The following is a 13,286-nucleotide window of genomic DNA, read 5'->3' as shown; positions in this document are numbered from 1 at the left end:
CAAGGTGCAGTCTCCACCCCCCTGCCCCCGTGGGCCCCAAGACCTTCACCCTTATCGGTCAGGTGGGAAGGAGGTGCAGCTTGGCTGTACCCATCCCATGAGCCCCAGAGTCTGTTCTGCAAACGAAGAGGAGAGGAAACAGCATGTGCAAATTTGGGAGGTGAGAGAGGTTCCATCCACCTGGCTTCCACCTCCACCACCCTACTGAAAGTGCTCACCCTAAGGCTATCAGTCTGAGCAAACTCCGGGAGGTAGTGAAGGATGGGGAATACAGGGTATCAGGAAGAAGGGGTCCCAGTGAATCCCCACACAGGACTGGCCCACGGAGCTACTGCTCCTCCTGTTCAATTACTGAAGGACGAAGGCCCTTCAAGTTTCATTCAATCCCTTCCGTCCTCTCTCCCCCATCATCTGTGTCCTAATTCAGGTCCTGTCATCTTCTGTTTGGACTTCTGCTACAGCCTGGCCTTGGCCCCTCTCGTGCCTTCAGGCCTGCTCATCTTGCGGCTGCCAGTGACCTCTTTGAGTATGTGTGATTTTTGTTTTATGGCCATGCCGTGCACCAAGTGGGATCTTACTTCCTGGAACAGGGATCAAACCTGTGACTTCTGCAGTGGAAGCGTGGAATCTTAACCACTGGCTTGCCAGGAAAGTCCCCCAGGTGACATGTCTGAGCTACTGAAACAAATCCGATCCTCTCACTCGTCTCCTCCATGGCTCCCCATCAAGTGGAAGATTTAACCTGGGCTCTTCAAGGTGGCAGGTGGGGACCTCCACTGCCAGCCTCTCCTCGCTCCAGTCAAGTGACCTGCTTTTGCTCCCCTGAACCCCCAGGCCACCCTTCCTCCTGCCATGGAAAGCCTCCTTTGGAAAGCTTTCTTTTTTGCTGCCCTTTCATGCCAACCCCAGCCCCAGTCTGTCCACCTGGCCCTGAATACAACTGACACTACGCTTGTCACAGGCATGAAAGCTAGCCGAGCAGGTGTCTGCTTCCCACTCCTCTGTGGGCTCCTGGAGGCCAGGGCTCATTTCTGCATCCCCAGTGTCAAGCAGAGGCCCCAGCACAGAACCGTGGCTCAGTACATGTGGGACAAATAAGTGAACATCTTAAGACTAAAGCACGAAGCGAAGGTCAGCTCCAGGGAGGAGGACAGGGAGGCGACGGCTTGCATCACCTTCTCTCCATCATCTTCTTGAACTCCACCCGCATCAGGTAGCCCCGGCATAAGGCCTGCGTGCGTGTCATCAGGGTCACCAGCTTCTCGTCCCTCATCTCCTCCAAGAGGCCCAGGAGCCCAGCTTTGAAGAATACCTGTGTGAAAGGAGAGATGGGCCCTGCTTCATCCTCAGCCTGTGCGCCCAAGGCGGGCTATCTCTGTCTAGCCCCAGCCCTCGCCTTTGGAGCCCTGACTTGGGACCAGCAGCCGTCTGGCTCGCAGGATTCAGTTTTTGGAGGCTGTGTTCTCTGCAGGAGCCCCTTTGTGTCCTGTTCCAAGGTACGTTCCAGGCCCCACTGGCCCAGGCGGACAGATTCTGCTGGAGTTCACATGCAGGAAGCATGGATGGGGCAGAAATGTAATCACAGATGCAGACCAGGAGGGACTCACAGATGCCTCTGCCTCCCCATCCTCATCCTCCAATCTCTCCGCCCAGCTGAGGAGGTGAGTCCCACCCTCGGGGCCCCTCCCTGCACTGCCCACACCTGCAGAGCTTTCTCTGCCCCTGTGATGTTCCCGGGAAGCAGGGCACCCGTGGGGGCTGCAGGCTTTTCCCTAATGGGGTTGATGGTCCTCTGGCCCCTTTCAGGACAGAGCTTTGGAGTCAGGCCAGGATTTGCAGCTGGCCTTTGTCACCTACTCTCCATGCGACCTTGAACAAGTCTCTTGTCCTCTGGGAGCCTCCCAATAACCCCATGAGGTAAGTACCACCCTTATCACCATCAGATGATCTGAAAGATTCGGTAAAATGTGTATAGAAGGCATGTCACAGGTCTCAATGCACACGTGCTCAATAATGGTAATCATTTTTATTGGTTATGATTCTTCTCAGGACCTCATGGTCCCTGGAATTCTGTGTTCTCTGATCTCTTGGGCTCCTTCTCCCCTTTAGGGGCACTCACTCTCTGCTCCTGTTGATTTCTTCTATTGCTGCTGGGGCTGGGGCTGGAGCTTCCCATTAAGCCTCTAGACACTTAAAATCAGCATAGAGAGAGCTTCCTATTCCTGGACAGAGTTCTCTTGGCCTGGGCTTCTGGGCAAGGGACAGTCAGGCTTCCCGGAACAGGAGACACCTTTCCTCCCATCAGCTCACAAGCAGCCCAGTTCAGTTCAGCTGCTCAGTTGTGTCTGATTCTTTGCAATTCCATGGACTGCAGGACGCCAGGCCTTCCTGTCCATCACCAACTCCTGGAGCTTGCTCAAACTCATGTCCATCGAGTCGGTGATGCCAACTAACCATCTCATCCTCTGTCATCCCCTTCTCCTCCTGCCTTCAATCTTTCCCAGCATCAGGGTCTCTTCCAATGAGTTAGTTCTTCGCATCAAGTGCCAAAGTATTGGAGTTTCAGCTTCAGCATCAGTCCTTCCAGTGAATATTTAGGACTGATTTCTTTTATAATTGACTGGTAGGATCTCCTTGCAGTGGAAGGCACTCTCAAGAGTCTTCTCTAACACCACAGTTCAAAAGGGGGTTTGGGGGTTAACCCCACTGGCCTGGGGGTTACCCGGGGTGGGGGTCGTCCCTGCCCCACCTGTGCTCACCTTGGTGTGTCCGAACCTATACTGCTCCCGGTCCACGTCGATGGAGTTCAGAAGCTTCTCGGAAGCATTTTTGCTGTCAATGAACTGCCCCTCTGGGATGGCACTGGCATTGAGGATCCGGTACCTGATGAGGGAGGGGGAGGGGTCAGCCTGGGGCCTGGGTGTGAGTGGTCTGGAGAAGAGCCTCTGGTGACACAGCCCTGGGTGGAGCTGGGAGGGTGCTGGGCCCGCTGCTTCCTGAGGGGCTGCTGTTTCCTGCTCCTCCCGGCTCAGGCCCTGGGGCCACGGAGCCCAGCGGGGTCGCAGCCCGGTCTCTCTGGGACAGGAGGAGGTGGTGTCCCTTGTACCCAGCAGTGGGCCCAGCACATGGGAGCCGAGGAGACGCCTCACCTGCACTGCAGGCCAGGTCAGGACTGGCACCTACCTACATCCCCCCACCAACTGGGCAGTTCTGGGGAGGGTGGAGCTTTCAGTTGAGGGGCAAAATTTCCCAGTGGAATCAACTCCTGCAAAAGGCTCTGTGCCTGAGACCAGGCCTTCCAGAACCTTCTTCTGCTCCAGCCATGGAAATGGAATATTATACAGTGACTAGTCTGGCAGAGGGGAATCTAGGAGTTGATTTTAGGCAAGCGGGCTGTGGCAGGAGGGAGAGAAACATATGGAAGCTAGGCCAGCTGAGTGCATGGCTGGGAAGGTGCTTTCAGAGGAGATGACTCTTATCTAACTTAAAAGAGCCTTGAAATCAGCTGTGACCTGCAGGCTAGTGGTCATTCTAGTGTGTCCTCTTCTCACCTGTCCCCATGTGTCCTCTTCTCACCTGTCCCCATGGGCAAGGCCTGGACCTGTGGGCCCAGATGGCAGTCGGGAGGAGAGTGTTGGTCTAGGGCAGGGAATCTCAAGTGGGGAACATTGGGCAATATCTGAGATTGAGGCGGTGTGGGTCGAGGCCGGGGGTGCTGCTAAAATCATGTAACACACAGGACAGTCCTCATGATAAAGGATTGTCTAGCCCCAAAGGTCCACAGTGCAGGGGTTGAGAAACTCTGGTCTGGAGTTCCAGTCAGCCTCGAGTGGTCTGGGCTCTGATCTTGGGATTACTTTGGGCTGGTCCAGCCCTTGCTCTGTGCAAAGGCTCGTCGCCCCAGCAGAAGAATCCTATGGAAACCTTGGGAGCTCACCCAACACCCAGATGCAAGAGTGCCTTTGGGGGATGCAGAAGGTACCCTCCAAAGGAGAGAGCTGCAAAGGCAGGCGACCTACCGCTGTTTGAAGTCGGCATAGAGGATCCGGCTGGGGAAGCCCTTCCTGCAGATGCGGATGCCCTCCAGGACCCCGTTACAGCGCAGCTGGTGCAGGACCAGGTGGTGGTCCATCACGCCTGGGGAGAGAGGAGCCCAGGGCCTGTTAGCGGCTTTTCCACTGTTTTCTCTGATGGTCTGGGCACCACGAGACCCCTGGGTACCCAGACTCGAATGGGAAGGTTTGGTGCCAGTAGAAATAATCTCACCATCCTGGGGAGACTCTAGCACCCAATAACCATGGGACTAAAAGCCAAAATATGAATCTTTGCCCTGTTCATCGCTCTTGACTCTGGTGAGGACAGAATGGTTGTCTTGATCTAGAAATGTCTCTCAATGTTATTATTCTCATAATAAAAGCAGTTTTTATTATTGCTATAACTGACAGCCAATATTTGCAGAGTGTTCATAATGTGTTTTGCCCTATATTGGTTTGTTTTTGTTATTTTCCTTGATGGCCTAATAAATAATCAGGAGTAAGGGTTTCATGAGAATATGCAAAGAAGAAGCCTCCTCTGTCATTACTGTGTTTGATATTTTGGCGAGGTTGACCATATAATTTATTATATTGCATGCACTCTTACATATTTTTGTCTGCCTCATCAATCATGAACTGACAGAGTTTATTTAAATTCACCTAAAACTACTGCTGTAGTGCTATCTACTAGCATTTTTTAAAAATTGAGGTATCATTGACATATAACATTTTATTAGTTTCAGGTGTACAACCATATTTGTATATAATTATGAAATGATTGCTGCAAGAAGTCCAGTTAGCCTCCATCACCATACACAGTTACAATTTTTTCTCTTATGATTGGTCCTGTTTTAAATGCTGTACATGTATTGGCTTATTTAATTCTCACAACAACCCTCTAAGGAGGGTGAAGGGGGTTAATATTTACAAAATAAGTCAACATTTATAAGTGCTCACTAATAGGGTGTCCTTGGTGGCTCATAGAGTAAAGAATTTGCCTGCAATGCAGGAGACCTGGATTTGATCCCTGGGTCGGGAAGATCCCCTGGAAAAGGGAATGGCTACCTACTCCAGTATTCTTGCGTGGAGAATTCCATGGACGGAGGAGCCTGGCAGGCTATAATAGTCCATGGGACTGTAAAGAGTTGGACACGACTGAGTGACTATCACTTTCACTCAGTAAATAAATGAGTAAATAACCAAGTGAATGAATCAATAAAATGCCATTCAAGCCTCCCTTTATAGACCAGAAAGCGAAAGGACTCGGCTGCGGTCCCTTGACCAGTCACAGGTGGAGCTGGGCTGTTTTCCTGCATCATCTGCTTTCCTGTAATGTTGCTGAAGCAGGACTTGATGCTGGAAGCCCAGCCTTTGGGATGGAACAGCTTGGCTGAACAGTGAGCTGCCCCATAGCCACAGTGTATGTGATGGTCTGGTCTTTTCTTTGTGACGAAGAGCCCTGAAACTCAGCCCTACTCCAGGAATATTTGTGAATCCAAGATTGGGGATGGTTAAAAGTCTACTGTACTGCACAGTATGCTATGTCTATATATCTGGTCTCTGATTCTCGATTTTCTCACTTATGAAATGGAGATAAGCACATTTACCTTGCAGTGAACTGTTATAAGCAGTAACATAATAATGTTATAATACATAACATAATAATGAGACTGTAGTGGGCTCACAAAACAGTTGTTATTGATTCTGCTTTTATTATGGAAGACCTAAGTTGATTATTTGGCAAATATAGTGGCTCTTCATTTTTGGGGGGAGGGGGGAGCTTTTAAGAACCTTATGAGAGTTATGAATATAATGTACCTGTTTCTGTGTTGTGGTTGACATTCAGTCACTCAGTCATGTCCGACTCCTTGCAACCCCACGGACTGCAGCACGCCAGGCTTCTCTGTCCTTCACTATCTCCCAGAGTTTGCTCAAATTTATGTCCATTGAGTTGATGATGGGTTGGCCAAAGAGTTCGTATGTAACATCTTATGGAATCCTTGAACAAACTTTCTGGCCAACCCAATACATAATATTTTGGAAATAATTTCATAGTAGGGATATAGGTGAAATAAATGATGCCCAGTTGAACTTGAATTTCAGAGAAACAGTAAAATAATTATTTCACTGTATGTATATCCCAAATATTGCATGGGTCATATTTATACTAAGAAACTTTTCACTGCCTCATCTGAAATTTGAATTTAATGGGGAGGGGTCTCATATTTTTCATTTGTTAAATCTGGGAGCCCTGTTTCATAGACCAGAAAGAGATAAAGGCTATCATGACCCCATCCTCAGGGAGGCACACACGCACGTGCACACAGACTTGCCAACACACACACACGTGTGCATGCCCCCCACGGGATTTTGCTTATGTTTCAAGGAGTCCTGTTCTGGCGGATTTTCACTCACCAGGTGTCTTAGTCTCATTGGGAATCAGACATCGCACAAAGTGAGGGTGAGTGCTCCTTAAATTGGTCATCAATTTGTTTAAATTTTCCTGGGACACAAACCAGAAGAAGCACATTTACCTTTCCAAACGCTGTTTCACTGGGCAGAAAAACAACTGAATGTGGAAGGTGTGAAAAAACAAACCCTGAACACAGCGGACACAGTCTGGAAAGAGGAGCCCTTCTTCTTCCCGCCCTTTTTGCTTGCCCCGGAGTCGCCTGGAGACAGACACAGAGAGTGTCCGGTGAGTCCTGAGGACACAGTGGTGGCCTTCCTACCCACCCCCCACCCATTTTATTGAGCTGTAACTGACATATAACATTGTATAAATTTAAGGTGTGAATCAAAAGGAATGATTTGATATTTGTATATACTGCAAAATGATCACTGCTACTTAACGTCTATCACCTCCATAATTAGTTTTTTTCTTGTGTTAAGTAAGCTTTTAAAATCTACTCTCTTAGCAGCTTTCAAATATACAATATAGCGTTATTAACTATCGTTGCTACACTGTACATTGCAACCACAGAACTTATTTATGTTATAATCGTAAGTATGCACCTTTTAACCCCCTTCACCCAATTTTTCCCTAGCTCTCACCTCCCACCTCTGGCAACCACAAATCCGACCTCTGTTTCTATGATTTTGGTTTTTTCAGATTCCACAGATCAGTGATATCATACAGTATTTGTCTTTCTCTGTCTGACTTATTTCTCTTAGCGTAAGGCCCTCTGACTCCATCCTTGTTGCTGCAATGGCAACATTTCATTCTTTTCTATGGCTGAGTAATATTCCATTATATGTGTGTGTATACACACACACAAGATATTACCATGTCTTCTTTATCTATTAATCTGGTGGTAGACACAGGTTGCTTCCATACCTTGGCAATTGTAATAATGCTGCTATAAACATTGGGGTGCATATATCTTTTCAAATTAGTGGGGTTTTTTTGGGGGGGATGTATACCCAGGAGTAGAATTGTGGGTCATATGATTAGAACTAAATCTCTTAAGGAAGAGGAAGAATAGAAGTAGGAGAAAGAAAAACAGAAACAGGCAAATCAAAGTCATCCTGAAGCTCATGTCCAATTATTGGTTCTTCATGAGCTGTGAGTGATTACATAGTTTCCACAAAGGGGGATTTTAAAAAAGGATGTCACCTGCTTCTGCACCAGCATAGTTGGAAAAAAGAAAGGACAGCAGCTTCAGCGAAGACTTCTGGTACAGCCCGACCACCGTCTCATTCAGGGGGTCCTTGTTCTTGTCCAGCCAGCCGGCAATGTTGTAGTCCACTGTGCCCGCGTAGTGCACCAGGGAGAAGTGGGCCTCAGCCTTGCCCTTGGCGGGTTTGGGCTTCTGGAAGTTGTTGGACTTGCCCAGGTGCTGGTCATACAGCTTGTTCTTGAAGGAGGTGTCTGTGGCCTTGGGGAACATGCACTCCTCTTCCAGGATGGAAAAGATGCCCATAGGCTGGAGAGAGGATAATAGACTATCCTCAGTGTCCACTAGTACATCCCCAGTGACTCCATCTTCGGTAGGAGCCAAGGGCGACTTCTTTGGTGCTGTCACTGTTACTAGGAACACTGGGATGTCAGTGCTGCGAGAACAAGGCTGTCGGTCTGCTTGGTGCTGTGACAGAATAGTGCTTGACATTAAGCACAGCAGCATAGTAGGTGCTTATTTAATGTTTGCTGAACAAAAAGGCATGGGATGAAATTGCACATAGGTAAGTGCAGCTTTTTGTAAGATAATAGAAAATATATATACTGGTCTCTGTCCCTGGTTCCTGGCAAAGAGCTTCTAAAGCCTTTGTAAAATGTCCTAGTGATAAGAGTACTGGAGCATCTATCGTTATCTCCAGGTGACTCTGGGGTGGGGGCCCCTGGCTGAGGGCTGGTCACCAGAAAGAGCAAGCCATGATGAGAAGCTTGGGATTTTCATCCCCTCCGCCATCCACCAGAGAGAGGAGAGGGGCTGGAAATGCAGCTAATGATTGATTGTGCCTACATGAGGAGGCCTCCTGAAATCCTAGTTGTAGGTGATTCTGAGAACTTCCAGGTTGGCAAACATGTCCACACTGGGAGGGTGACACAATCCAACCTTTGGGGACAGAAGTGCTTGCATTTGGGACCCTCCCAGATCCCATCCCATATGTCTCTTCATCTGAATCCTTTAAAAAATTTTTATTATTTACTTTTTATTTTATTTTTTTGGCCACAATATGTGGCATGTGGGATCTTAGTTCCCCAACCAGGGATCAGATCCAGGTGCCCAGGATTGGAAGCACAGAGTCTTAACCAATGGGCCAGCAGGGAAGTCCCTCATTTGCTTTCTCTGTCAAATCCTTTAATAAACTGGTCAATGTAACTGTTTTCTGGAGCTCTGTGAACCCTTCTAGTAAATTAATTAAACCTGAGGACAGGGTTGTGAGAAACTTTGATTTATAGCCAACGAGGTGAGAAGTTATAGGACACTTGGGGACCTACTGCTTGAACTTGGCGTCTCTGGGTAGAGAGTGCCAGAATTGAGTTAAATTGTAGGATGACCAGTTAACGTTGCAGAGGATTGCTTGCTGTTATGAGGAAAAACCTCCATATGTTTGGTGACCAGAAATACAAAAAACGAAGTGCTCTGTGTGAGGAGTAAAGCAAATTCATAGAAGAGAAACACACAGTAGGGAAGAACTAAGTTTTTCCCTATATAGGAAGGAAAAAAAAAAAGCTATATTTCCCCAACTTACTCCCTTTTAGGAACAAATTTACAAAAAAGGTAAAGTTGCATAAGTGAGTGAGTGACAGTCGCTGAGTCGTGTCTGACTCTTTGCGACCCCATGGACTGTAGCCTGCCAGGTTCCTTTGTCCATGGAATTCTCCAGGCAAGACTATTGGAGTGGGTTGCCATTTCCTTCCACAGACATAAAAATCATATGAGTAATATTTTACACAATAAAATCTGGGTTTTTCAGTAGCCACCTTAGGAAGACAAGCTTCCAACACAACCAGTGCTCAAAATGTGATGGGAATTCCTTTTAAACAAGTTAATATCATCCTCTGTTTCCATAGTAACATTCCTCCAGGAAGCCCACTGCTCCATGGTCCCTCCTCCTTGGACAATTCAAGTATGTATGAAATGCCGAGTCACCTCTGGGCTTCATTCACATTCTTGGGGATCACTGAGCCCTTGGATCTTGATCACTCACATACCTCTTTAATTGTCTGAACAGATTCTGGGAGCTTTCCAAACATCTACCTTTTCTGCACTAGGAATTCGGCTCTCTGAAGGTTCAGAGCCTGGGGACATAGGTTTAGGGAGCCAGTCTGTTAACAGAAAAGAGCTAGAGCAAAGAAGGGGTGGCCCAGCTGATGAGGAGCTGCCCGGGGGAGCAGTGTTTCTTACCTTCTCAATGAGCTCGATGCAGGCGGCCAGGTCCATCCCGAAGTCGATGAACTCCCACTCGATGCCTTCCTTCTTGTACTCCTCCTGCTCCAGCACGAACATGTGGTGGTTGAAAAACTGTTGCAGTTTCTCGTTGGTGAAGTTGATGCACAGCTGCTCCAAGCTGTTGAACTGGATGTTTCAGATACCAAATAATTTAAGTGAGTCTGGAAAATCCAGGGGTGATTCAACAGAGCAGACACAAAGCAGAAGGGCCCTTTGAGGTCTATCATTTATCCAAACAACTCACATCAAAGATCTCAAAGCCAGCGATGTCCAAGACCCCGATGAAGTACTGCCTGGGCTGCTTGGTGTCCAGCTGCTGGTTGATGCGGGTGACCATCCACAGGAACATCTTCTCATAGACGGCTTTGGCCAGAGCACCCACCGAATTGGTCACCTTGAAAAAGGGTCATCCACTCAACCCTCAAATTAGTATTTTTATGAAACCTACAAAGCGGATGCCTTGAAAGTCAAAGGCAGCAGGACACTGGCAATTTCATACAGTTTAACCTAACATTAAATTTATCTCAAGACATTTTCTCAGTTCATGAGGTCAATTCCATTTACAAAGCTCGTTTTCTACCAAGCATGGATATAACACATGACTCTAGCCCTGGCCACACCTAATTGAACCAGAGGTGGACATTTGCTCCAAGTTGGGTTAAACAGAGTGTCTCTCCTGAGAATTTGGAATTGGGATCAAAAAGATGTTGGTCTCAGGATGAGGATGGAACCACGAAGATATAAACTTGGGAGCTCTGGGGTGGTCACGGGTAGGGGAGGTAAGGAAAGCTCATCCGCCTAGTGAGAACACAGAGCAGGAGAGAGAAGACAGTCTAGAGTCCCTGAGAAGGAGGCTGCCTGGCTGCAGAGGGCTCTTCACTCCCTGGTCCCAGGCCCTCGCAGAGTGACCCTGAGCCTGAAGAATGAATTCCTCTTCCATGGTGTAGCCAGTCGCATATGTTTTTCTGATCCCTGCAACTGAAAGAACTTCAGGATGAGACTGAAAATAGAAAAACACTCGAGTTGATTGGACCCAGAGCATTTCCACTTACCTGCTGGACGTTTTGCCCTTTTGTGACATATTCGTTCCCAACTTTCACCCTTGGACAGCACAGGCCTTTCAGCATTTCTGCGGAATTCAGACCCATCAGGTACCCAGCCTTGTCAGCCACTGAAGGAAAAGAAGCGGTGTCACACAGCCAGCAGCTGCTAAAACATCCACTCGGGCCTTGGGTCCTCCCAGAAATATTGTCTATAATCCTTTCGGATGTTTTTAGGTTTTCCTACAAGTCCCAGGCCTGCACTGGAGTTTTGACCCCATAATTCAGGGTCCTGGGTTTTCAAGAACTTTTATTTTGCTTTCTATAATAGATAGTCTTTAGTAATAGGTCAATTTTGACAAACTTGAAATTTAAATTTCAACAAAAAACATATAGCTACTTAGTACTGTTGGAATCTGATAATACAACAACATGGTGTATAGGTAAAGGAAGCACCATTTGGACAATTAATATAAGTTGAACATGTTCCTAATTTTTAATAATAGTTAAATAAATAAAAGTGTTAATCATCAGTCGTGTCCGACTCTTTACAGCTCCATAGACTGTAGCCCATCAGGCTCCTCTGTCCATGGAATTCTGGAGTAGGTTGCCATTCTCTTCTCCAGGGGGTCTTCCTGACCCAGGGATCAAACCCCGGTCTCCTGCATTGCAGGCAGATTCTTCACTGTTTGAGCCACCAGGGACGCTCAAGGTACCATGCAAATACTTGAGAGAGAAGTACAAAATGTTGCCTGCAAGTATTTGGAGATGGTCAAGTTCAGTTGAATACTGGCAGTTTCACAAAGTTCACTAGTTCGGTGGACTTTGGAATGAGCCTGGGCTCTTGCCTTGAGCTCATTGAGAAGTAGAAGCATGCTGGTTCCCAAGCTCCTCCTTGGTTGGGACCATCACCTCATTGCTGGTTGGGGAGTCACATTAATAAAAACTCAGGGCAGTGTTTGTTAAGGACTTACTAAGAGACCAACTGCGTGTTTTACTCTTTGCTCAAATTATCCCTTCTTCTTTTGCTCATTTACATGGATCTTACCATTATTTTGATTGCTGCTGCTGCTGCTAAGTCACGTCAGTCGTGTCTGATTCTGTGCCACCACATAGACGGCAGCCCACCAGGCTCCGCCGTCCCTGGGATTCTCCAGGCAAGAACACTGGAGTGGGCTGCCATTTCCTTCTCCAATGCATGAAAGTGAAAAGTGAAAGTGAAGTTGCTCAGTCGTGTCCGACTCTTCGAGACCCCATGGACTGCAGCCTACCAGGCTCCTCCGTCCATGGGATTTTCCAGGCAAGAGTACTGGAGTGGGGTGCCATTGCCTTCTCCGATTCTTCTGATTACTTAAGCTTAAAAGCTTGGGGCGATACATTATTTTTCTCTCCCCTGACATGCTGTATTGAGACAGGCACCAAGTCCTGCTTGTTTTACCTTCAAAATGGTTCCCATGCCTCGTTCCCAAGAGTTGTGGAATAGTTTGGTGGCAAAGAGCCTGGGTTCAAATTTGGGCTTTGCTCCTTTGTGTGCTCAAGCTCAGTTGTGTCCGACTCTGAGACTCCATGAACTGTAGCCCTCCAAGCTCCTCCGTCCATTGAATTTTCCAGGCAAGAATACTGGAATGGGTTGCCATGTCCTTCTGGTGGGATCTCCCCACCCAGGGATCAAACCTGTGTCTCTTTTGTCTCCTGCATGGGCAGGTGGATTTTTTTTCACCACTGCACCCTTCTTTTTTACCACTGCACCTGGGAATCCCCCTTTATGCCTTGTCTTGTCATTTGTCAAGTGGGGGACAGTGACAGTAACCATATGGACAACCCAAACTCAGTTTGTACAGTTTTCCAAGAGCAGCTCTTGAGATGAACACCACGTTTATCTCCCATGACCCAGTCCACATGTGAACCAGGTGGAGAGTTGAACCTCGTCCCCTTCCCATGTGTGATACCTTCTGTGCCGTCCGGCTCTGCCTGCTCCTCCCGCTGCTTCTGCTTGAACTTCATGTTCCCGTAGTGCATCACGGCGCCCGTCAGCTTGTAGATCCCGACCTTCTCCTCTGAGCTGAAGCCCAGGATGTCAATGGCATTCTGGGAATTAGAGACAAGGACAGCCATCACAGCAGACCTCAGGGATCCCAATGCAGCTCTTTCCTGGCATTTTGTAGAGCACACGAGACGGCATTACCCAAATAAGTGGATGACAGGTGGCGTATGGTAAGTTAGGGGTTAAAAACCATTACTTTCATTGACCGTGTTTGTGTGGGTGGGTGGAGATTATGGGACGAAAATGTGAATTATCTGTTTGCTTCCATCCA

General features: G+C 47.8%; 1 protein-coding gene across 1 annotated transcript in view; it reads right to left on the bottom strand.

Moving 5' to 3' along the window:
* LOC120865976 (myosin-13) overlaps positions 1 to 13,286 on the bottom strand; it is a 48,574-nt gene that overhangs the window by 21,818 nt on the left and 13,470 nt on the right. Inside the window, exons 10-19 of the mRNA XM_040243346.1 lie at positions 12,921 to 13,059; positions 10,984 to 11,102; positions 10,176 to 10,325; positions 9,887 to 10,057; positions 7,651 to 7,960; positions 6,633 to 6,706; positions 6,450 to 6,537; positions 4,020 to 4,137; positions 2,760 to 2,883; positions 1,176 to 1,312 (exon numbers count right to left, since the gene is read on the bottom strand). Coding sequence (XP_040099280.1) covers positions 1,176 to 1,312; positions 2,760 to 2,883; positions 4,020 to 4,137; positions 6,450 to 6,537; positions 6,633 to 6,706; positions 7,651 to 7,960; positions 9,887 to 10,057; positions 10,176 to 10,325; positions 10,984 to 11,102; positions 12,921 to 13,059 — 1,430 coding nt within the window. The remainder of the gene's footprint in view (positions 1 to 1,175; positions 1,313 to 2,759; positions 2,884 to 4,019; positions 4,138 to 6,449; positions 6,538 to 6,632; positions 6,707 to 7,650; positions 7,961 to 9,886; positions 10,058 to 10,175; positions 10,326 to 10,983; positions 11,103 to 12,920; positions 13,060 to 13,286) is intronic.

Source organism: Oryx dammah, unplaced genomic scaffold, assembly GCF_014754425.2.
Source record: "Oryx dammah isolate SB20612 unplaced genomic scaffold, SCBI_Odam_1.1 HiC_scaffold_8, whole genome shotgun sequence".
Classification (NCBI taxonomy): Eukaryota; Metazoa; Chordata; class Mammalia; order Artiodactyla; family Bovidae; genus Oryx; species Oryx dammah.
This window is presented reverse-complemented; position numbering and strand designations above follow the sequence as displayed.